General features: G+C 45.7%; 1 protein-coding gene across 6 annotated transcripts in view; it reads left to right on the top strand.

The window, feature by feature from the left end:
- Positions 1 to 23042, top strand: part of gria4b (glutamate receptor, ionotropic, AMPA 4b) — a 74274-nt gene that overhangs the window by 33592 nt on the left and 17640 nt on the right. For all 6 annotated transcript variants that reach the window (XM_052047255.1, XM_052047254.1, XM_052047259.1 and 3 more), the window contains 7 exons: positions 8114 to 8353; positions 11882 to 12066; positions 14366 to 14419; positions 15497 to 15655; positions 17702 to 17869; positions 17966 to 18070; positions 19973 to 20083. In XM_052047255.1, the coding sequence (XP_051903215.1) occupies positions 8114 to 8353; positions 11882 to 12066; positions 14366 to 14419; positions 15497 to 15655; positions 17702 to 17869; positions 17966 to 18070; positions 19973 to 20083 (1022 nt within the window). The remainder of the gene's footprint in view (positions 1 to 8113; positions 8354 to 11881; positions 12067 to 14365; positions 14420 to 15496; positions 15656 to 17701; positions 17870 to 17965; positions 18071 to 19972; positions 20084 to 23042) is intronic.

The following is a 23042-nucleotide window of genomic DNA, read 5'->3' as shown; positions in this document are numbered from 1 at the left end:
TCCGCTACGTTATTAGCGCTTGTATTTGTTGTGTTTTGATGTCTGGCGACGTTTCAGCTCGATTGGACCCCCCCCCCCCCCCCCCCCCCCCGATTGGTGGGGGCTTCAGGCGCTGCTGGTCTCTGCTTGCGGCCATAACTATATTTTACTCTTCTCTCATTTGCCCGTCACCCATCCCAGCACCCCCCCCCCCCCCAATCCCCAAACGGGCTCATACAGGCCGTAGGCTCGGCACTTAGTGTAATTGTGTCGCTCCACTTCACTTCAGATTTTATGCAACACTTTGCCAATAGTACACCCCCCCCCCCCTATATGATGGATGCCGGGCGTTTTATTTGATATTGAATCTATTTACCCAACTACGTGAGTGTATTCAGGCATCCCGTTGCCATTTGTGTAAATAGTCTTAACGCGTTTACGGAAGAGGATCGTAGTCCTCGATCGGGCTGATAGCGAGCAATGATGAAGTATTGACTCATTAAGGCAGTAGGTCGTGTTGTATATGATGCGTTCCCCCCCCCCCTTTTTTTTTTCTTTCAAGGAGGAGGAAAATGGTTTTACAGCGGAGTATTTCAGTCCAAAAAAAAACACGGCATGAAACAGTTGTGTGAAGTTACATCATACATCAGATACGGAAGGCATATGGGCATACTTTTCATATTTTAAAAGCGGCTCAACAGGTAGCATGAATCTATATATAGATTCCATATTAGGGTTAGCTATTAATGATCCAAATCTATGATGTTCTTTGCTTCTTGATGATGTCATTTTAATGGTAAAACAAATATGCTATTTTGGAAGTACAAGGATTCCACCTGGGGGGTTGGGGGGGGGCACGTCCGCCTCACAGTTTCTGCCAATCCGAGGTTTGTTGTGAAATTCACTTACCGCCGTAGATCGCAAAAGCAACGGCTTGTACATGGAAATATTTTATCGATGTGTATTGAGAGGTCGCACCGTGTATACTTTCTGCGACATTTTTTTGTGTACAACGCTGTGCCTTGCAATTTTTTTGTCATGCCAAATATCTAGTAAAGGTTAGTGGACGCAACACTATATCCCCTTGGAAGATAGTTATTTCTCTCTAATAGTTATTTTGTGTTCAACTCACCATTTAACTTGACACAAATTCTAATTAGCATACGAATAACGTTTAATACAGGGGTGCCCAAACTTTTTGGATCGAAGATCTACTTTTTGATCAACTAACCTCACGGGATCTACCCTTACCGGCGCGCGCATGTACACACACACACACAAATTAAAGATTTACTTGCTTTATTTTATTTTTTTAATATTTTTTTTTGTGAAAATGAGACTGATTAGTGTGCAGTGTATATTAACACAAACATTACTAACATGTACAAAGACACACAAATGGTTGTTTGTTTTTTTTCTGCTCGACACTCCTCGGATCTACTTGGGACCTGTCTTAGATCTACCGGTAGATCAGGATCTACCTAATAGGCACCCCTGGTTTAATATTATACCTCATATAGCTCTCCCTCTTCTATAGTTGAGTAAACCGACGCCTACGGCTACTTATATGCGAGGCGGCGGCCTTCGCAATTTCTGCCTTCTTCATTTTGCTGTCGTTTCAACACGACTCTTATGGAGAAGTGTCTTTTAATTCGAGACGAGTGAGTGAGGCCTTGTTATATGATGGCAACGCACCATGTAAAAGGCGACCGCTAATGCTTTGCAACATGCAGTGTCAGGCTGCCTGATCCGAAGACGGCTTCGTGTGGAAATGATGAGTGTGCTTTTACCCCCCCCCCCCCCCCCCCCGAGCCATCACTTTGAACGCCAAGACAAAATCAAGCTGACAGAAGTGCACCATACACGTGTGCGTGTGTTCATACAATGTGTGTGTGTGTGTGTGTGTGTGTGTGTGTACAGTCACGCTCTCTCAGTGGCCCTCATGCATTATGGGGAAAAATGTGTTGCCATGATGTCCAGTGGGACTCCCCTCCCACTCCCCCACTCTCTCTTGGATCGTCTTTATTTCTCCTCTACGTGAGTTGCCCAAGGTAAATGAATGTGCACAAATGCGGACATGCGTGCACTTGGGAGTGCTTTATTCAATCTGACACGCACGCACATGCGTGCACATATGGAGATGGATCATACACGAAGAGTCCGGAGGCTTGACTCAACTCGCTGTAGTGTTTCCATAAGGACGTGTCCTGTTGCTCCAGTAACATCCAGTGGGAAGTCAGTGGTCCCAACAATTAACACTTAAAACTAAATATATGCTACTTTTCAGAGAGAGATTTAAATTAATTAAATATACAAAAAAATTCCCCAAAACTGAAGAGAAAAAAATAATAATAATTAAAAATCCTCTTTCACGGCTAGACTCCATTGTTTTCCTTTCCCCTCACGCCGCTCCATTCTCCATAAGTGGATGGAGACGTTTTTCTGCGGTTGATCTCGCCATGTGAAACGGGTGTCATGAAAACACCCATTTCTCTCAAGTCAAGTCAACAGTATTTATAGAGCACTTTCGAACAGCCATCGCTGCATACAAAGTGCTGTACACGGAGCGATTTAACCTACACAATAAACAGTAAGGGGACGGCCCGGTAGTCCAGTGGTTAGCACGTCGGCTTCACAGTGCAGAGGTACCGGGTTCGATTCCAGCTCCGGCCTCCCTGTGTGAAGTTTGCATGTTTTCCCCCCGGGCCTGTGTGGGTTTTCTCCGGGTATTCCGGTTTCCTCCCGCGCGTCGACCTCACAGTGCAGAGGTACCGGGTTCAATTCCAGCTCCAGCCTCCCTGTGTGGAGTTTGCATGTTCTCCCCGGGCCTGCGTGGGTTTTCTCCGGGTGCTCCGGTTTCCTCCCACATTCCAAAAACATGCGTGGCAGGCTGATTGAACACTCTAAATTGTCCCTAGGTGTGAGTGTGAGTGCGAATGGTTGTTCGTCTCTGTGTGCCCTGCGATTGGCTGGCACCCGATTCAGGGTGTCCCCCGCCTACTGCCCGGAGACAGCTGGGATGCCTCCAGCACCCCCCGCGACCCTCGTGAGGATCAAGCGGCTCGGAAGATGAATGAATGAATGAATAAACAGTAAGACGAAATGGTAATAAAGGCGGTAGAAAGCACCAAGCAGTAAAATCAAGAACAAATCTAACCATTTCTAACCATTAGATCTTATGTACGGACAGAAAAAAAAATGGGTGGGGGGGGATGGTTGGTTCCACAGATTTTCACGCCGGTTGTTGTTTGTTAACACAGCCCGCAGTTTTGTTTGGACATGGCAGAGCATCCACTTGTGAGAGCGCTCGCTCGCCACCGTGGCCCTTTTATCAATTTGGATGAGCAAACGGTCGCAGACGAGCGCCACGTTGAACATGTTTGTGCACCGACGGTCGGACCGTATGCGTGTCGGCTGCCGTTGTTTTCAAACAGGATTATGGAACAAACGCAGTACGGGGAAAACTCCTGATGTATTCTGCCAATCGGGATGAATGACATTTCTTTTGCTCAAAGCCTTTGTTTGCTGTCCTTTTTCGTTTGTGTCCATCCAAGTATGCGTTTGAGAGTCCTTTGCTCAGCCTGCGAGTCAGTTTCGGCGTTGCCGTGGAGATGAGTGAGGCGCGGTGGGGCGTCGTGGGGTCCCGACACCTGGCGTGCCGCGAAAAGTGTGTCATGGCCGCCGGGGTGGGAAACTAGTGTGGTGCATGTGAAGTCCATCTGTTTTTTTTTTGCGCTTATGTTGAGTTTTAGTTTTTCGACCTCGAGTTTTTGTTCCCTTGCCAGCTGGTGTTGACCAAATATTTCTGAAAGTTTGACGGGCGATGCATTCGACGTGAAAAAGGAGCAGCTATGTCGCTTTGTTAGCCTCTTGCTTGCCGTTTGCTTGTCACTCGTCACAAGGTCGAGTCTTTTGTCTGGGATCGTTCTTTCCGTCGCATTGGTGTTGGATTTCCATAATAATAATAATAAGACGCGACATGTTCATCGCGGCCACGCGTCTATTATGCCTCCTCATTCGTCTCAGTTAGTCACCGGGGCCGTTCGCTGGGAAAAAATAAACATCTCCACTCAAATGAACGTCTCGTTTTATCGAAATCTGGAAACTGTCATTTTAATCTTAATAGCATTTTAAGATTAATAGTTGTGTCGACGTGCGCCCTGTTATTTGCTGTCGAGCATGGATTAGCAGTTTGTTTGTTTATTTTTTTTTTTCTTACTTTAAATGATCGGCTTTTTTGGTACATTTTAGCCCAGGTCTTCACAATTACACCTCGGGCACATGACAACAAAGCAGTTAAGCCCTCCAAAGTCCCGCCGGGCAACAAGGGCGAGCGGAGAAAGAAAAAAAAAAAAGATTATCTCGCTTTTATCTCACTTCAGTAGTAGATTAGCATGGCTTAGCAGGATGGTTTTTTTATAGACGCCTGATGAAGACAAAAAACCCCCCCAAAAAGTTGTCTTTTTTTTCTAAACCGAGCAGAAAAATCCAGTTTAGTGTCAAACGCGTGCAAGTCTGAAGCATTGATCAGCTGCTGCACAATGTGTGTGTGTGTGTGCGTGTGTGTGTGTGTGACCTGTTTGTGCAGTGAAGTGTAAAGTTAGCGGATGCGCTTTCAGGGTCACCGATGGGGTGGGACTAAATGGACCAGTCCGGGATTCCGTGTGGGACCGCCTACCAGGTCACAACGGTGCACAGCGTGTGAGCCGCCATGACACTGATGGCCGGCCTGTTATGGGCTTCTGTCCCTTTGTCGCGGTGGCGGGAGGGGGGGGGGTACATCTCAAATGTCACCTCTCAAAATGATTACAAGTCCACCCCTGATGTTTCAATTGTACAATCAAAGAGCTTTGGTGCTAGTTTTTAAACAGCAAATTGCTTGAACTTATATCATAAATTTCCCCATTGTGGGACGAATAAAGGATATCTTATCTTATCTTATCTTATCATAGCTGGATGCCCAAAAAGAACCAGAATCAAACAGGAAGCTGGCCATTTTAGTTAGAACGGGCCATTTCTTTTTAATTTCAGGACTCATACTTTGGGGACCAGCAAGTAAGGAAAAAAAAAATACCCCCCCCCCCTACCCCCAAACCCCCCAACGTCAGTTTCACCAACTTGATTTATTGCAGTTTCATTACTTGTCCCTGCTGGAGTTGCTGCTGCAGGAAATAGCCTCATGCTGCGAGTATACATGGCCACCCTCGACTCCGCGTTATAAGCAGTGGCAGTGTTCGAAAAATGAATGACGCCCGTTCCCTGCCAGTCGTGTGTCTTAACTGTACAACAGCCTGCCGGTGTGGAAAATAAAAACAAACAGGCAGCAATTAAGAGGCAAGCACTGCGGGAGGGAGGCCAAGTTTAATCAGCTTCGGATCAGCCACCAGCCATACATGCATGCTGATGCGTTGTTATTGAGGCGGCCATTCGCACTCGCGCGTGTTTGCGTGTGAAGCCTCGAGAGAGGACATCAGTGGGCTGTGAGCATTTTCAACCTTCTTTCTTGCTCGACCGGACCTGCTCTCAAGCGCGACGCCGTCGCCGCCGAGGGCCGTCCTTGTGGACGCGTGCAGAAAAAGTCAGGCACGCACGATGGGTGTGAGATGTATGTCACGATGTCTTTGGGGCGCGAATCGCAGTAATTATTTCGTCTTGAAAAGGTAAATAGTGTATATCAAATATTCAGGTCGTCATCCAGAAATCAGGGGCGGCCCGGTAGTCCAGTGGTTAGCACGTCGGCTTCACAGTGCAGAGGTACCGGGTTCGATTCCAGCTCCGGCCTCCCTGTGTGGAGTTTGCATGTTCTCCCCGGGCCTGCGTGGGTTTTCTCCGGGTGCTCCGGTTTCCTCCCACATTCCAAAAACATGCGTGGCAGGCTGATTGAACACTCTAAAATTGTCCCTTGGTGTGAGTGTGAGTGCGAATGGTTGTTTGTTTCTGTGTGCCCTGCGATTGGCTGGCGACCGATTCAGGGTGTCCCCCGCCTACTGCCCGGAGACAGCTGGGATAGGCTCCAGCACCCCCCGCGACCCTAGTGAGGATCAAGCGGCTCGGTAGATGACTGAATGAATGAATGAATGAATCCAGAAATCATAGCATATAACTTTATTTAAATAACGCATTTAAAACAATAAGTTGAACGAAGGTGCTGTACAGCTTAGGAAAGAACAAAGAAATAACATCAAAAATATACAAATCTGCCTTTTGGCGTGTGTTTTAAACGCCTGCAGAGTGGGTGGGAGCTTGCCGAACATTCAAAGTCAGCTCATTCCACAGCTTTGGAGCTGCCAATTTAAAAGCCCGGTCTCCGCTAAGCTTCAATCGGGATTTCGGTACGGCCAGGGGAAGCTGATTAGAGTACCTGAGGGACCTTGAAAGAAAATATGGTTCCAATAAGTCGGAACGATAGCCGCTTGCCAAGCCATCTCGGAACTTCAAAACAAATAGTGAAATGTTCAAGTCAATACTAAAAGGCACAGGAGGTCAGTGAAGGGAAGCCGGTACAGGGGTGATGTGATCGTGCTTACAAGTAGCGGTTAGCAAACGAGCGTTAGCGTTCTGGAACAACTGTGAGCGGGAGACGGAGACCGTGACTTCAATTTTGGCAAACAAAGGTTTTACGAAGTCAAAGGAAGAGTAGACTGTCATCTGCACAACATTGGAAGGACATATCATGTTTAAAAAAAAAATAAAGTAGATGCTAGGGGAGCACATACAGCGCCAATGAAATTGGCTCAAGGGTAGAGCCTTGCGGCACTCCGCTGTCAACCTCTGAAAACTTGGAGCCTCTTGTTAGTGCAGTTGATGAAATGAAATGTTCGTTTTTTTCATTTGAACATTGGAAATGAATGCAGCTGAACCTCGGCATCGGCATGCAATATGCAAAACATGTGTCTGCTAGATATGAACTGACATTTGCGAGAGGAACGCCGAAACACTTTTGCCGCATGTGTAATCAAAGTAAAGCACGGGATTTGCTACCATCGTGCTTGACTTCCCTCTTGTTTATAGCAAGGAGCCTCTGGAGTTTCTTTCAGTAGGTTGGCCGAGGAGGACGCTGCTCATTATCTTCCCGTTGTTTTGTGTTCCGTGTTGGGCAATTATCGTAGACAGGCACAGTCTTTCCATAATGAGACCTCCCTTAAGCAGTCCGGTCGTTGTTTTTTCCTTACCCGAATTCAAACTGTGGCCAGCACAACTCCTCGTGCGTACTTTTGTGCCTTTTTCATGTGTTTTACTAATGGGGTGAAAACTTCTTGGGTAGAGCACTGCTTCACAGATGAAAGTGAGAGAAAGGATTGTAGGTTTTTTTTTAAAGGGGGTACAGATCTTTGTTTACCGTGTGGTGCCGTCCTTTAAAGGAATTCAAGTACTGCTTTGTTTTTGTGTTGGCCCCTTATTGCTGTTTTGGTTTTGTGTTAGCAGGATAAATGCGAGCGATCGCTAACAATTCTAGACTTATAATCACAGAGGGCAAAAGTACTCCCACAAAATAGTCGTTTATTTACTTACAAAGCACTCCGCTGAGATAAATAATAATCACTGGACACAGCTTTGCTGCAAGCTAAACAGGGGGTCTCTTATAAATTTGCTGCGCTGGCAGTTTGTGAACAAATCTTCAAAAAGAGGCCACTCTGAATTGGAATTTAGTGGAAAAGTCAACATAAAGAGATTTCTGTGTCGTTTGTTTAACTAAATTATCCTCACTTTGGCTGATGAAAGTGGACTAGCTAAATGCTAACCCACACTTCTGGTGGGCAAACTAAACTAGCATTGATGTCATTTGAACATAAATGTTTATACAACTTTTATTTTAACACTCGCGTTAGTGACACAAGCAGGCAGAGCATATAGTACATCAATGCTCACGGGAATATATTCTTTATCCTCTGCGGGGAAAAAACAAGTTTGCTTTTGTTGTTCTGTTACGTTGTAATGTGTCAACTTTAGTGGATTTGCGTAAAATGTTTTGCTCAAGATCGTGATCAAGAATTGAGCCAATGTAGGATTGCTGATCCAAATTTATCCTTGATTTGGCTGTGTGATACGATGACAATTTTTGGTGGAAGTTCAAATTTGACCGACTTGAATTCTTGTGCGTTCGCTAGTAACACATCATTCTGTTGCCCCGCAGTTTGCTCCCAGTACTCCCGAGGTGTCTTCGCCATCTTCGGCCTCTACGACAAGCGCTCGGTACACACGTTGACGTCCTTCTGCAGTGCGCTGCACATCTCCCTCATCACGCCGAGTTTCCCCACCGAGGGCGAGAGCCAGTTCACCCTGCAACTACGGCCATCCATCCGGGGGGCGCTCTTGTCCCTGCTGGACCACTACGATTGGAACAAGTTTGTCTTTCTCTACGACACCGATCGGGGTGAGTTTCGCAGTGGGATTTCTTACTGTTTTTGCCAGCCCTTTGTTTTGGTGGCATTTATTCGTATCCTAATGAAGATAATATTTAGTGGTCCCGGGTTTATAATGAGTTGACCCACCAAAATGTCTCAAGGACCCATAGTCGAAAAGAAAGAGCAAACTTGCCGTTTTGAATGGATTGGACAATTGATAGATTCCTCCTAGGAGAAACAAATTCCACATGATAGGTTCACTACTCAGTCAGCAACATGAAAATGGCAACGTCTGTCACGAACAGACTCACAAAAAAGTGTTCAGATCCCATGCAATTTGTGGTTTTACTTTCATTGATTTAAACTGACTTTTAGGAAAAACAACGTGCTATAAATTGGCAGAGTTAAGTTTCAAACAATATGTAATGGCCATGTCTATCATGAGCAGACCCACAAAAAAAGTCTCAAGAACCCATGTCTGCCATTTTATTTTTAAGCATCCATTGTTGGTCATTTGGACCTTATCAAGGAGTTCTACTGTAAAGGACTCATGTGGCAATATGAAATCTGAAGAATTTAATGGGACTATCAATCACGAGGAGACCCACAAAAAAAAGTCTCAAGAACCCATGTCTGCCATTTTATTTTTAAGCATCCATTGTTGGTCATTTGGACCTTATCAAGGAGTTCTACTGTAAAGGACTCATGTGGCAATATGAAATCTGAAGAATTTAATGGGACTATCAATCACGAGGAGACCCACAAAAAAAAGTCTCAAGAACCCATGTCTGCCATTTTATTTTTAAGCATCCATTGTTGGTCATTTGGACCTTATCAAGGAGTTGTAATTGAAAGGACTCATGTGGCAATATGAAATCTGACGAATTTAATGGGACTATCAATCACGAGGAGACCCACAAAAAAGTCTCAAGAACCTTTTTCGGGAAGTCTGTCGTTTTGGTTTGAAGCAGCCATTTTTAGGGTCAGTTTGGTCATTTCTGGGTGTCCTGCAAAGGCAAACTTATCCTGGAGATGTTTTCCGATTGCAAATGAACGTGAACTATCCATACTAGAGGGATGCAAAACCCTAAATTGCAAAACATTCGTTTTCCTCATTATATGTGGATGAGTCATTTCAAGAGGGCATGCAGGGCACTTTCGACAAGTCAACAGGATTTTTTCATTTTCATGGCAAAAGGGAAATTGATCAACTTTTTAAACTCTTTCCACACACGTCTGTATTGGAATGGATGGGAGACGTCGATCAAAAAAAAAAAAGGATACCTCTCCATTTGAAAAGGAGTCATTGTATGCCAAACAATTGAACGGGATTGCAGTAAATGGCGTTATCGCTGTCATAGGGGGGCCATTTGATTAATGCTTGCTCATTTCCTGTACGGCTGCTGCCACTGAAATTGCACACACCGCGGCGTAAAATAATGGCGGTGCTTTGTCCGCCGCATGCCGCGGGGTGGAGAAAGCCAATCGATATCATAGTGCGGTGCGGCTCCTGGCCTAAATGTCGCCGCCAGTGTTAAAACGCTCCGACACCCGAAGTCCGACTTCAGCCGTTTCCTATCTTGCCTATCGGGGACGTTTCTTTCCCTTTTGATTGTCTCACATGCCATCTTTTGCATGTCCTGCACATCCTCATGTACACCAGAGAGTCAATTGTGTCACATTTCCATTACAAGGCTGGATCATATCTCCACATCTCACTTTTCCAGGAAGGCATTCAGACCTTTTTCATTCCCTCTGCAGGCTGTGTCGGAATGTATTCGCATTTAAACAGCAAGCTCTCTCCTTCGTTTTTTTTTTTTTTTCTGTATGTGTGTTCAGCATTCAACCTGCTCGACAAAGATGGTCAAGCACAAGAAAGATTCCAAACCTAATATTGATACCAGTCAGTATCTCGATGAGTTTTTATTTTATTTTTTTACGGCCTACCACATCACTTTATTTCAATGTTGGCCATTACGGCGGTACTTTGAGAGCAGAATTTTCTCTGATAGCGCTTGCCGTAAAAAAAGTTTGAGAACCGTTGCTTTAGATGCTCACTGAGCCGAACGCTCAGTATTGATTATATATAAGCCGTCCTTGCGAGTAGTAAGGAATTGATGCAGCCCTGACACCGCGAACCTTCGATCGATCCGCAGCCTTCGTTTGGTGGCGTTTCGGGTTTCCAAAAGACACACCGGAGTGCAACGGAAGATGGGTACGTGAGAGTAGCCAGAACATGCAGTGTCACTGCCTGATGTCCAAAGTGCTCCTTTTCCTTTCATCTTGACCCTTTTAATGAGTCTGTGCTGTCCATCACAACCAATACAGACATTTCATTTTCATATTCCCTTACACATTTTATATACAGGGTGTTAAAAAAAAAAAAACGAGCGTGTGAAAAATGAGGACAGGCAAGTCGGGCTGTAAACAAGACGATATTTCTTCTCCGGCTGCTTGTTCATGTTGTGATGGATGACTCTATTTTGTTTTTTTTCCTTATCTGCCATTGAAAAGCACTCAATGCTCAAAGCAGGCGACACAAACGCATGCAGCCTCATGCACATTTGAAATCGCAGCTCAGCGAATCTGTGCATTCGTTCGCATGTGGCCCACCGGCGCCGATTTCCCGCCTCGAGGTTTGTTCATTTATCAGCCGGTACTCAGCCCGGGCCCGCTGCACCGAGAGCGAGCTTTGCTGGCTGTCTGTTCAAGTGGCGCAACAGGGCATGATGGGTAACCGCGTTGAGTCTTCACATCACATTATCGTCGACTCCCAAAAAATCTCAAGTCCTTCAACGCCTATGGAATGGCGTCTCTTTGAGAAAATCCAGAATTTTAACCCTCGCTCTCTTTGAACTCGTTTAGGAGACTGTACATGTAGACGGGTGCAGGTGTACCTAATGTTGTGACCTGTTTGTACGCAGTAGGTGTGCAATCTCCCTCTGCTCCATCTTCTCGCAGGTGGTTTTGAAGAGGTGCGGGGGCCGGGTTGCCAGAGAGCAGGTTAAGCCACTAATTGGTAGCAAAGGGAGATGGGTTGCCAGATTGTGATGGCCACCAGGAGGGGCCGTTTAAAGGGGACATCTGTTCCTGCCGGTGAACAGCCGCAGTCACTCGTCTTCTTTTCACACCAACCTGACAACGTGGCCGTACCCCCCCCCCCCCCCCCCACTCCCTTCTGACAGCAGCAAGCGCATGAAAACCATTGCACAGTAGGCCAATAAGTTGTTATCGTGATGCATCATTAGAATTGCCATTCCTTATTGGGCCCTCTCGGAATCACAATTTAATATCCTTTTGACAAGAGGCTGCCTTTTTGGGGACCTCGATACCTATAAGATGCACAAAAAAGTCTCAAGGATCCGAAATCAAACAGGAAGTCGGCCATTTTGGTTTTAGGTTTTCGGCAAATTACGTAAGCCGCGCTTACGCAAACTTGGACACGGTTTCAAAGATTTGCCATAAAAAAAAAAGAGGTTTCATTTTATTCCATTGCTGCTGCTGCTGATGATGCGATATCAAATCAAACCTTTTATTGTCCCGTCCAATCGCATCAGGGTACGCCATTCTGCAGGCCATCATGGAGAGGGCGGGGCAGAACAACTGGCAGGTGAGCGCCATCTGCGTGGAAAACTTCAATGACGCCAACTACCGACGGCTCCTGGAAGACCTGGACCGGCGGCAGGAGAAGAAGTTTGTCATCGATCTCGAGGCCGAGAGGCTGCAGAACATGCTGGAACAGGTGATGCCCCCCCGCATCGGCCTCCGGCGTGGTACTTGAAACCACAACAAGTTATAGTTTATAGTATCGCGATATTTTGCTCACGCGGTGGCAATAGTGTCGCAATCCTCCCCTTTGGATAAAGCTATCATGATATTTTTAATCCTCGTGATTAAAATCCCTTGACGATGATAGTATCTTGATAGTGTAACGTTAGTATCACAATTCAGGTTTCTGCCTTTGATAATGATAAAACATTCATTCATTCATCTTCCGAGCCGCTTGATCCTCACTAGGGTCGCGGGGGCTGCTGGAGCCTATCCCAGCTGTCTTCGGGCAGTAGGCGGGGGACACCCTGAATCGGTTGCCAGCCAATCGCAGGGCACACAGAAACGAACAACCATTCGCACTCACACTCACACCTAGGGACAATTTAGAGTGTTCAATCAGCCTGCCACGCATGTTTTTGGAATGTGGGAGGAAACCGGAGCACCCGGAGAAAACCCACGCAGGCCCGGGGAGAACATGCAAACTCCACACAGGGAGGCCGGAGCTGGAATCGAACCCGGTACCTCTGCATTGTGAAGCCGACGTGCTAACCACTGGACTACCGGGCCGCCCCAATGATAAAACATTTCATATGGATATAGTTTGCAGACAATACACAGTATATATTATTATGCCCTCGATAATGGGAAAAGAACAATATTGGCGCATGATAATAACGATATTTTGTCTCACGTTGAAAGTAAGATCCCAATATTTTGGACATCGTAATGTTAGTATCGTGATAGTTCCCTGTTCTATGGGAGAGTATCACGATATTCCGCCGACTTGGTATCGCCATAAATAAAGATTGTATCACAATATTATGCCCACAATAACGGTAGTATCGCGATATTTTACGTGCGGTGGCGATAATGATGATATCACGAGAGTTTTAGGAATTGTGATTGCCATTTTGCCACGGAGAGATCCTGTATTTCAACCCATATTCATTGTATTGCTAGGATATTTTTTTGGAGGCAAGAAAAACATCAGAAGACTAATTCATAGTTCTGTCTAAAAAAATATATTAAAAAAAAAATCCTTAAATCGAATATGGTGCTTTTAACCACTAATGGAGAGGACACACACATTCATGCCTTTCTCATTCCATTTATCCCATGTGGTCGCCTTTAATCAGTTCATCGATGTTTGTCTCGCAGTCTTTGAGTGGGCTAAGAGGAAAAGATTGCCGGCGGAGAGCAGCCTGTTCTGATCTCGAGCGATGTTCTACTTTGCCGTAAACACGCTCACCTTCCTCTCCCTCTGCGCTTGTCTCCCTCACATCTTTCCGCGGGGGGCAACTGGTGTCTGTTCAATTATTCACCGAATCTCCGCTCTTGACATCTGCCAAACCATTTACGTTGTACACACATGGCGGGGGTGGGGGGTGGTGGAGGGGGGGGGGGGTTTGCAGCATATGTCGCACTTAACACCCTGGCGTTCAATAACTGTCTGATGTGTTTCTTGACACATTTGTGAGCATTAACTGACTGAAAAAAGGGCTACTGATAGATTAGAGTTTGATTCGACCGTATCACAATATCTACCAGTCATATCACGATATTGAGCTCTGGTAGCGTTCTCGTGTGACAATATTTTGGGAAATGTTCATACGGCGACAGCGTAACACCAACTCCGTGCCCACGCTAATGCTCATGTAGCGATATTTTGCTCTGATAGTGTGACACAACAACAACAAAATCGGTATCACATTATTATCGTGGATACTTTCAAAATTGTAGTCGTTATGTCGTAGTTTAATGCTAATGTTCCCTAACCAGATAGTCTTTTGAAGATTAACTATAAATGTGTTTCTATAACTACAAATACATTTCTGAGCTAACACATTTCAGCTCAGCGCTCTACTGTACTTTCTTCCAAAGTCACCCTTTGAAGCTGTTTTGACTGCAGTAATTTTCTTATTTTATCGTATTACTTTTATCCCTACAAGCTCTCCAGAGAGATCGAAATTGTTTCATTTTTTGCCCCCCCCCCTCCCTCCCCTACTGCTTAGTTCACACTCTCAGTAAGTGGTTGTCCAGTGGGATTTTCCGGCAGATGTCAGCTTTCAAAATCTGTTTTTATCAACACGTAGCTTCTCTGTGTGTGTGACAACGGAGCATTGTCTGAAAGTATTTACGTCTGGACACGCTAGCGCAACCGTCAAGCGCACGGGCTAACGCAATTAACGCGCGATGATGTCACACAGTCAATTTTAATGCCTCGCCCCCACCCCCCCACCCCACCGACCCCCCTCCATGTCTCTTCGCAGATCGTCAGCGTGGGGAAACACGTCAAAGGCTACCACTACATCATGGCGAACCTGGTGAGGACAAAAGAATGCGCTACATGACTTGTCTTTTGAAGTCTGACCGGAAGACAGGTGAAAATTGTGTGCAGTGAATACGCAACTAAGGTCACGCTAAAGCGATACAAGATCTGACCGAGGGTTGTGTCGATTTGCTCGAGCTCCTCACCACTGACGGAGGCTAGTGGGGGGCATGCGGAGGCTGTTTCTTGTCCAGTTATTGAACTCTGGTTAGCCGCTAACATAATAATAGCTAAAAACAAGGAATTAGAGACCAGTAACTTTTCATTTTTGGCAAGACTCCAACATGAACAAGTCTTGCTAACAATGTAGCTTCTTTTCTTTGGGCAGAGACAAAAGAGGGAGGGAGGAGTGACGTGATGCTATATTCAAATGTTGCTAGCAGCCCATTCACTGAAAAACGTTACCGTTAAAACTGACGGAGGCTAGTGGGGGGCACGCGGAGGCTGTTTCTTGTCCAGTTATTGAACTCTGGTTAGCCGCTAACATAATAATAGCTAAAAACAAGGAATTAGAGACCAGTAACTTTTCATTTTTGGCAAGACTCCAACATGAACAAGTCTTGCCAACAATGTAGCTTCTTTTCTTTGGGCAGAGACAAAAGAGGGAGGGGGGAGTGACGTGATGCTATATTCAAATCTTGCTAGCAGCCCATACACTGAAAAACGTTAGCATTAAAACGTGGAGTAAATTGGGTAAGCACAGTCTGGATTTCTTTTACCTCGCCTGCTGTGAACGTGCAGCATTCTTGGTTTATTTTCTGGGGTCGCTTTACTCCACCCTGCGCATAGGTTCCCGAATTTGTCCAGGATAATAATAATATAATAATAAATTTTATTTATAAGCGCCTTTCAAGACACAGGATACAATGAAACGTCACATCGACGTCATTCCATTTGTATTTATTCTCCCAAAGTTATTTCAGTCACAATCGTGGAGCCCAAGTCTTAATTTTGTGCGATTTTCCATCACGGTGATGTTTAAAAGGCAAAAAGGCGCCCCCGGCAATCAGTGCAAGCTCTCCCATCGACGCTTTCTCCCGTGACGAGTCTTTGTGCTTGTCTGCCCCTCAAGGGCTTCAAGGACATCAATCTGGAGCGCTTCATGCACGGCGGCGCCAACGTGACGGGCTTCCAGCTGGTGGACTTCAGCAATCCCATGGTCATCAAACTGATGCAGCGCTGGAACAAGCTGGACCAACGGGAGTACCCGGGATCCGATGCGCCGCCCAAGGTAAAAAACACAAACCGATGAAAGGCTAGCTGTCAGTATCGAACCGGCACCAATAAAGACGGTATCATGATCATTTTTTTCCCCCTTTGATAAAAATATCACAACATTTTGCTTGGCAGTTGAGAACAAAACCGTCTGGAGTATTTTGTGTATGGTAACAGTCGATATTTTTGGTCAAGATAACAACAGTATTGCGATAATTAGCCATAAGCGCCTTTACGATATTCGGATATTTCACTCCGCCAACAAAAAGTATTACAATAGTTTTCCATGGATGACAATAGCACGGTGACAGTTTGCTAGATATCATTGTGATAAATAAAGTCGATACTAGAATCAAGATTTTAGCCATGGAGACATTAGTATCAAAACGTTTTGTATTTTTACGTATTTGTATCCAAACGGCATTTTGACTGTGATGCAACAAATTAAATGTGTAAAGGCTTCAAGCCAGAAAAGCATTCATGAGCCTGTTCATTCCGCCACGGTCGGCTTGGCCTCATCCAGCCCATCATCTGCTGCGGTGTGACAGAATGACCCACTTTTACTATTTGTCGCACGGATAGCAAATGGCAGCGGGGCAAGAAGGCGGTCAGAAAACGCCCGCCTCCAGCAAGTCTTTTTTTTTTTCTTTTTAAATTTATTTATGAAGCTGCTGCGGCAGCCTGGAAAGCGCACGAGTCAAATTTATGTGTGTGTGTCTGTCTGATGGATAGGACCACTTCAATAAGTTTACACCATGGAGCAATATCGCACAACTCTGTGTGTGTGTGTGTGTGTTATCTCTGCAGTTTCCCGGTAAATTGCTCTCACTCCTGGAAATCCACTCAGATTCGTGCAGATGGCCGTGTTTTTTTTTTTTTCTTTTAACAAGGTAGTTTAGCACTCTGAGATCGATAAATGCACTATCAATTTTTTTTTTCCCTGGCTGTCAAGTCCATGCCAAAGCAGCACTATAACATAGTTATTATACATAATATATATAACGTATGTATGTATAATAAATAAAATATGTCAATAAAAGTCACATTGTTTATGTAAAAAAGTTGTATCATAAAAAAAAATAATCACAGTTGATATAAATTATAGCATGTTTGATGTGAAACTTAATATATAGACTCAATAATAAATACAAATTATACTCGGTTTAGCATGAATCGTAACATGCTGGTGATTTTTTTGAGTGCAGCTGCTGCTGCTGTTGGAAAAAAAAGTGTACAAATAAAAAGGCCTGCGTGGGGTGTATATAAAAGTCGATGCTGCTGGCCTCTTGTCAAGAGTGAAGAAGAGGACGAGGACGACGGCAGTGCTGAGAGAACAATCATGTGGCGGCTAGCTGCGGGCTAATGGAAAAAGAGTCAACGCCAGCCGAAAGCCAAGCTGATGAACTCCCGCTAGTCGGGATGATTAAAGCCGAGCCCCCCCACACCCCCCGTTTGGGTTAAACACTCACTCTTCATCTTTGCACCGTTTCCTCAGTCCCCCTCAATTAGTCGGGTAGTAATGGATGGCTTATAAGAGCGGTAAACTCAAATAGACACACTGCCTTCGGGTCAAGGATAAATAAGGGGAGGCTGATTTGTTGCTTTCTGTTGCTTTCGAGGTAATCAACTCATTTACACTTGCAAAGTGGCATCACAGCCCCCCAAAAAATTCAAATGCCCTTTGCATCAGCGGGAATTTGAGGCGCTTGTTTTTTATTTTTGTCTTATTTTGTAGTTTGTGGCTTCCTGTCTCGGCGGCACGCTAGTTCGTTCCCTCAACTATTTCTGTTGGCTAAAGAACAAAAACTCAGTTGGAGTCGCTCCCCAAATGGCTAACCCGAAGCCCGTGTCCTTCGTACCTGTATTCTTTGGCGTTCGACTCAGCATGACTTAGATTTGTTCTTGATTTTACTGCTTGGTGCTTTCGACCGCCTTTATTACCGATTCGTCTTACTGTTTATTGTGTATGTTAAATCGCTCCATGTACAGCACTTTGTATGCAGCGATGGCTGTTCGAAAGTGCTCTATAAATACTGTTGACTTGAATTGACTTGACTTCCAGTACACTTCGGCGTTGACGTACGACGGAGTGATGGTGATGGCCGAGGCCTTCAGGAACCTGCGCAGGCAGAAAGTGGACATTTCCCGACGGGGGAACGCCGGCGACTGCCTGGCCAACCCCGCCGCCCCGTGGAACCAGGGAATCGACATGGAGCGTACTCTCAAACAGGTTGACTTCCAAGTTGTTCTCATTTGGAAATAATAACCCTCCCCCCACCCCCCACAATAGGAAATAATTCAACCACGTGAATTAATTTCCCTTCAGGTGCGGCTGCAGGGATTAACAGGTAATGTCCAGTTCGACCACTATGGCCGCAGGGTCAACTACACAATGGACGTTTTTGAGCTGAAGAATAATGGACCCAGACGGGTAAAGCATCACGCCACGCACGCTTGCTTCAATTCCGACATCGCATCCGCCATCTTTTACTCACTCGCCGTGTTTCTCGCCTAACCTCCCGAAACACTTGCCGACTCGCCGCTGAGGCGAATTTACAAGACGTAGCGACACCTCGCGACAAATCCACACGCCTTAGCTCAAATCGAATCGCTTTCAATCGGATTTCGGCCTGCTCATTTCCCGCTCTTTTGCAAGCCAATAGAATTTTCTTATTCAAAATCAAAACAAAATTGAGATTGCTAGTGTGAAATGGACCATCCCCCACCGGATGATCCCTTTAAACATTTGACTTGATGCCGATGACAAATAAATACCTCGCTTCGAATAAACGGCCGATTTCAAACTAACGCCTTCCTTCCAAATGAGCCGTAGGCCATTTTTTTTCTTTGAGTAGGAGAGGATGAACGGGCGCGAGAAGTGAGAATGGCATTTGGGGGGGGGGGGGGAAATAGTCAAACGAGGGAGCGCGATGGTGAGCTCATGCGGTGAAACAGGGTGCGATGGAAGTGGTTGGGGGAGGCGGGTGGAACTGCCATCAATCAAGCGCCGCTTTGGCCCGTCTTCCCTCACGCAGGGAAGGTCCCGTTAGGACACGCACAGTGTGTACGTGTTGGTCTCCCTCCCCCTTTTTGGCGTGTTCCTCAATCATCCACGCTGGAGGTGGCGGGCAGTCGCAGGCCTTTGCACTCTTTGTCCGGGCGTCTTCCATCCGTGAAACAGATGCTCGTTTTGGCTAATGACGTCCGAAGAGACTCCAAAACGTTTAAATTGGACTCATGCTCCAAACGAGTGGATTTTTTTGCATTCTATGCGTGGCTTTAACAGAGAGACCTGAAATGGACGCCATCTTTTAGCCCGCCAATAAAAAGCGAACAGCTGTCGCCATTTTGCCATCTTTGCATGTTGAGCGAGCATCCATCAGACATTCCATTGCCGTAATCGAACAGTTTTGTGTCTGGCTCCACCCATCTTGAGGCGTTAGTACTAGCCTACAACTCCCCTCAAGTAAACATCTTACTTTGAGGAACTGCCCTGTATCAATAGGTGTTTTCATTCAAATTAAAACAATACCTGACTTCAAATAAACGTCTTTCTTCCATAAATGTCTAATATCAAATAAATGGCTTACTTTAAACCAACACTTTATTTCAAGAAGATCATTAGCACACTCCAAATAAATGCCTTGCCTCAAATAAACAATTCACTTCACATACTTCAAGTAAGGCCATATTCTACCATTGCTTCATGTAGCAAAATTGAAGTAAACAAAGAGCTACCAAAAAAGATCCTCCCTTTTAAATACCCCGAATAAACACCGTACTTGAAATAAAGGCCTTACTCCAAACGAATGTCCGACGTCAAATAAACACCCCTAACGTGCTTAATATCAACACTGCCATTCAAACACTTGACAGCAAATGAACAATTGACTGAAAATAAATACCTTATTTCAGATAAGTGTCTCACTGAAACTACCATAAACGCCTTTCTGTCGATATCGTTCTCTTTTTTAAATAAACACCTTACTTGGAGTTAAAGCTTTACTTTGAAAACATCTCACTAAAAATAAATACCTTACTTCACCCCTATTTAAAAAAGTCTCACTTTCATGCCTTACTTAAAATAAACCTCATTTCAAATTAAGCCATGCTTCAAATAAATGCCTTTCTGCAAAAGTCTGTCTTCAAATAAACACCCAGCTTCAAATTAAAACCCTTTCTTAAATAAATGCCTCGCTTAAAGTATTTATGCCCGACTTGGAATAAACAGTCGGTCATCTGTGCTGTTGTGTCAATCAAGACAACTAGTGTAGATGCGCACGAGAATTATTAGCCTTCGCCGGTGTAATCTTCGAATGCGCCTTCCCTCCAGATCGGCTACTGGAACGACGCCGACAAACTGGTGCTGATCCAGGACTCGCCGCTCCTCCCCAACGACACGTCTGGCATGGAAAACCGCACCGTGGTGGTTACCACCATTATGGTAAGACAACAGCCCGTCTGCATGCGCCACTTGTAGGAGAATCGACGACTTGTACCGCCAAGAGTCTTTCGAAATCACAAGCTGCTGCCAAAACGGCACCGATCTTAATAAAACCTGAAGGAACTGCAGGGGACCCGACACGGGTGGTTAATTATGATGCCAGCTGCGATTCTGTCGCGTCGCTCATTCTTGGTAATGCACACTCGGTATTTACACGGAAACAACCGACATGAGCTTGAAATTTCGCCACACGCTGTTTGTGTCTTTGTAATACGATTGCGCATTTGTCACTATTGAGAAGAAATGTCCCCCCCCCCCCCCCCCCCCGCCACCTTTAAAAATGAAAAACAACTCAATAACCACAGTAACAAGTCTTTTTATTTATTTATTTTGAGCCCGGACGGACTTGCTCTTCCTTTTAGCCCCCCCCGAATGCCCGAATCAACTCAAATGGGTTACTCATTGTACTTTTTGCCGTCATTGTCCAACAAATGCTATAAACACAACTTAAACTGATAAAAAAAGAGCCATTTTGTCACGCCCGGTTGAAAACTTGCTATAAAACGGACTCGTGACACAACAAAATTCAACCTTGTATATTTAATGCACCAAAAAAGTTCAACCAAACCAAATAATGACAAACATTCTGTTAGCTCAATGCTAACATAGAATGTAATTCTAATCCTTTAAGCGGCGGCACAATCAAAAACGGAGCATACAGGAGAGCCTCTCTCGCACTTGTTCTTGCTCTTAATGGCGATGCGTCTTCTCCAGTAGACCTCAGTGCTGCCCCCGGTGATGTGGCAAAGTGTGGTACTACACTAAGAGCGTTGGCACTGTTCATTGTAAAAATGTGAAGGGGAAAAAAAAGAGCCAACAATAAAAAATAACCCCCCGACTTTGTTTCAAATCAATATTAATATAATTTCAACTCGGTGTTTGCAGTGCGGTTGGAAAAGCCGGCCAGGCTTTTTTGCACGGCGGCTGGGGTGTAAACGTAACGGCCGAGCGGGAAGCGCGGGCGTGGAGATTTTGGGGGTCAACAGCTCAGCACAATCCTCCCCTCTTTTCAGCCCCCGGTGAGGAAGTCCATTTTAAGAAACTGAGCTCCCCCCAGCTGGACAGCAAGCGGCATAAGACACGAGAAGACAAGCCCTAACGACACAGCGGCTGTGTAAATGGACGCCCCCCCCCCCGTTTAGAAAGGAATCGGAGCCGCTTGAGAGGAGAATGAAATGCAAACGGGAGGAAAAGAGGATAAACACGCCGTTCTCTTTGTCCTTGTGTGTCACGCATTTCACGCTACGTGTTGTGATCGCAACATCCTTCGATTTGGGATTTTTTTGTTGGGTTTTTTTTCGCGCGGAACCTCTCCGCCGAGTGGACTGTGATTTTGTGATTTCCTGTTTTGCTGTAATGCTCGGTTACGTTGCCGCTCATGATGGATGACACGGTGCCCTGATCGCATGTATGCGTCTCGCTCGCTTCCCGTTTGAATGAGTTCACTCGTGTCAAGTTGTCTACGTAGCCCGTCCGTTAGCTTCACGCTAACGTCGACAGACCCCACATTCATTCATTCATCTTCCTAACCGCTTGATCCTCACTAGGGTCGCGGGGGTGCTGGAGCCTATTCCAGCTGTCTTCGGGCAGTAGGCGGGGGACACCCGCAACCGATTGAGGACACCCTGAATCGGTTGCCAGCCAATCGCAGGGCACACAGAGACGAACAACCATTCGCACTCACACTCACACCTAGGGACAATTTAGAGCGTTCAATCAGCCTGCCATGCATATTTTTGGAATGTGGGAGGAAACCGGAGCACCCGGAGAAAACCCACACAGGCCCGGGGAGAAAATGCAAACTCCACACAGGGAGGCCGGAGCTGGAATCGAACCTGGTACCTCTGCACTGTGAAGCCGACGTGATAAGCACTGGACTACCGGGTCGCAATTTGAGTTTTTAAATGAAGGCAAAAAATTTACAATGAAGCCTCCATTTGAAGGCAGCGGTTGATATCTTGGGCTACGTCCACGCAAAGGCAGACGTTAACTCTGCTCCATACTGCCCTGACAAACGTGCGCATGCGACATGTTACTCGAAGGACGGCTAGCGATCGGCTTAAAATCAAATCTTCAGTCATCGCGCGGTGAATTCTTTGCCATTGTACCAAACGGAAAACAGGAAGAGGGAAAAAACACAGAGCCGTGATTCATTTAAGGCGATTATGAGCGGCGCGGGGAAGAATCTCTGCAACGAAAGCGGTCTTTGCATTTTTTTTTTGTGGTCTTTGTCTTGAAATCCCCCCCCCCCCCTCCTCCCCGTGAAATCAAACGGATTCTCTGTTTGTCTTCCAGCGTTTTGCCGATCACCATGAGATTGTTCTCCCGCATACATAAGGCGACGTTTGTAAATCATAAAGCGAGTTCGGATAACGGCGCCGTCTAGGCTCTTGAAAGTACCCTGAAATTGAAAAACTTCCCTTTTTTTTTTTTCTTCGACGAGGGTAGACAGCCGCCTTGTATGACAAAAGTAATTAGTTTGGCGAGACACGGTCACAAAGCAACTTTTGAATCGAGAACCTTCACCTCTTCCCAATCCTCCCTCCCTGAAAGTCTGACTCGTGTTTGTCTGCAGTCACTCCGTCTGACGGCAGCTCTTTTTTTTTTTTTTTTTTTTTTTAATTTGCCATCAGCTTTACCTCCGATTTCCGCTTAGTCATGCTTCCCTCCCTGCCGTCTCTTTGATTCTGTGTATCATTCATCCACATTACCATTTTGATGACTCCCCCCCCCCCCCCCGCCCCAAAACCCCCAGAATGTGCTGCACATATGCAGCATGAGGCCATTGGAAGGATTACTCGTGCGGGGCTTTTTCTTTTTGTTGTATCTCACCTGGGGGGGGGGGGGGAGAAAGTGCATCTCCCAGCAGGACGTGAAGGTATAAAGACGTTAAGATTTA

This window comes from Hippocampus zosterae, chromosome 16 (assembly GCF_025434085.1).
Source record: "Hippocampus zosterae strain Florida chromosome 16, ASM2543408v3, whole genome shotgun sequence".
Lineage (NCBI taxonomy): Eukaryota > Metazoa > Chordata > Actinopteri > Syngnathiformes > Syngnathidae > Hippocampus > Hippocampus zosterae.
This window is presented reverse-complemented; position numbering and strand designations above follow the sequence as displayed.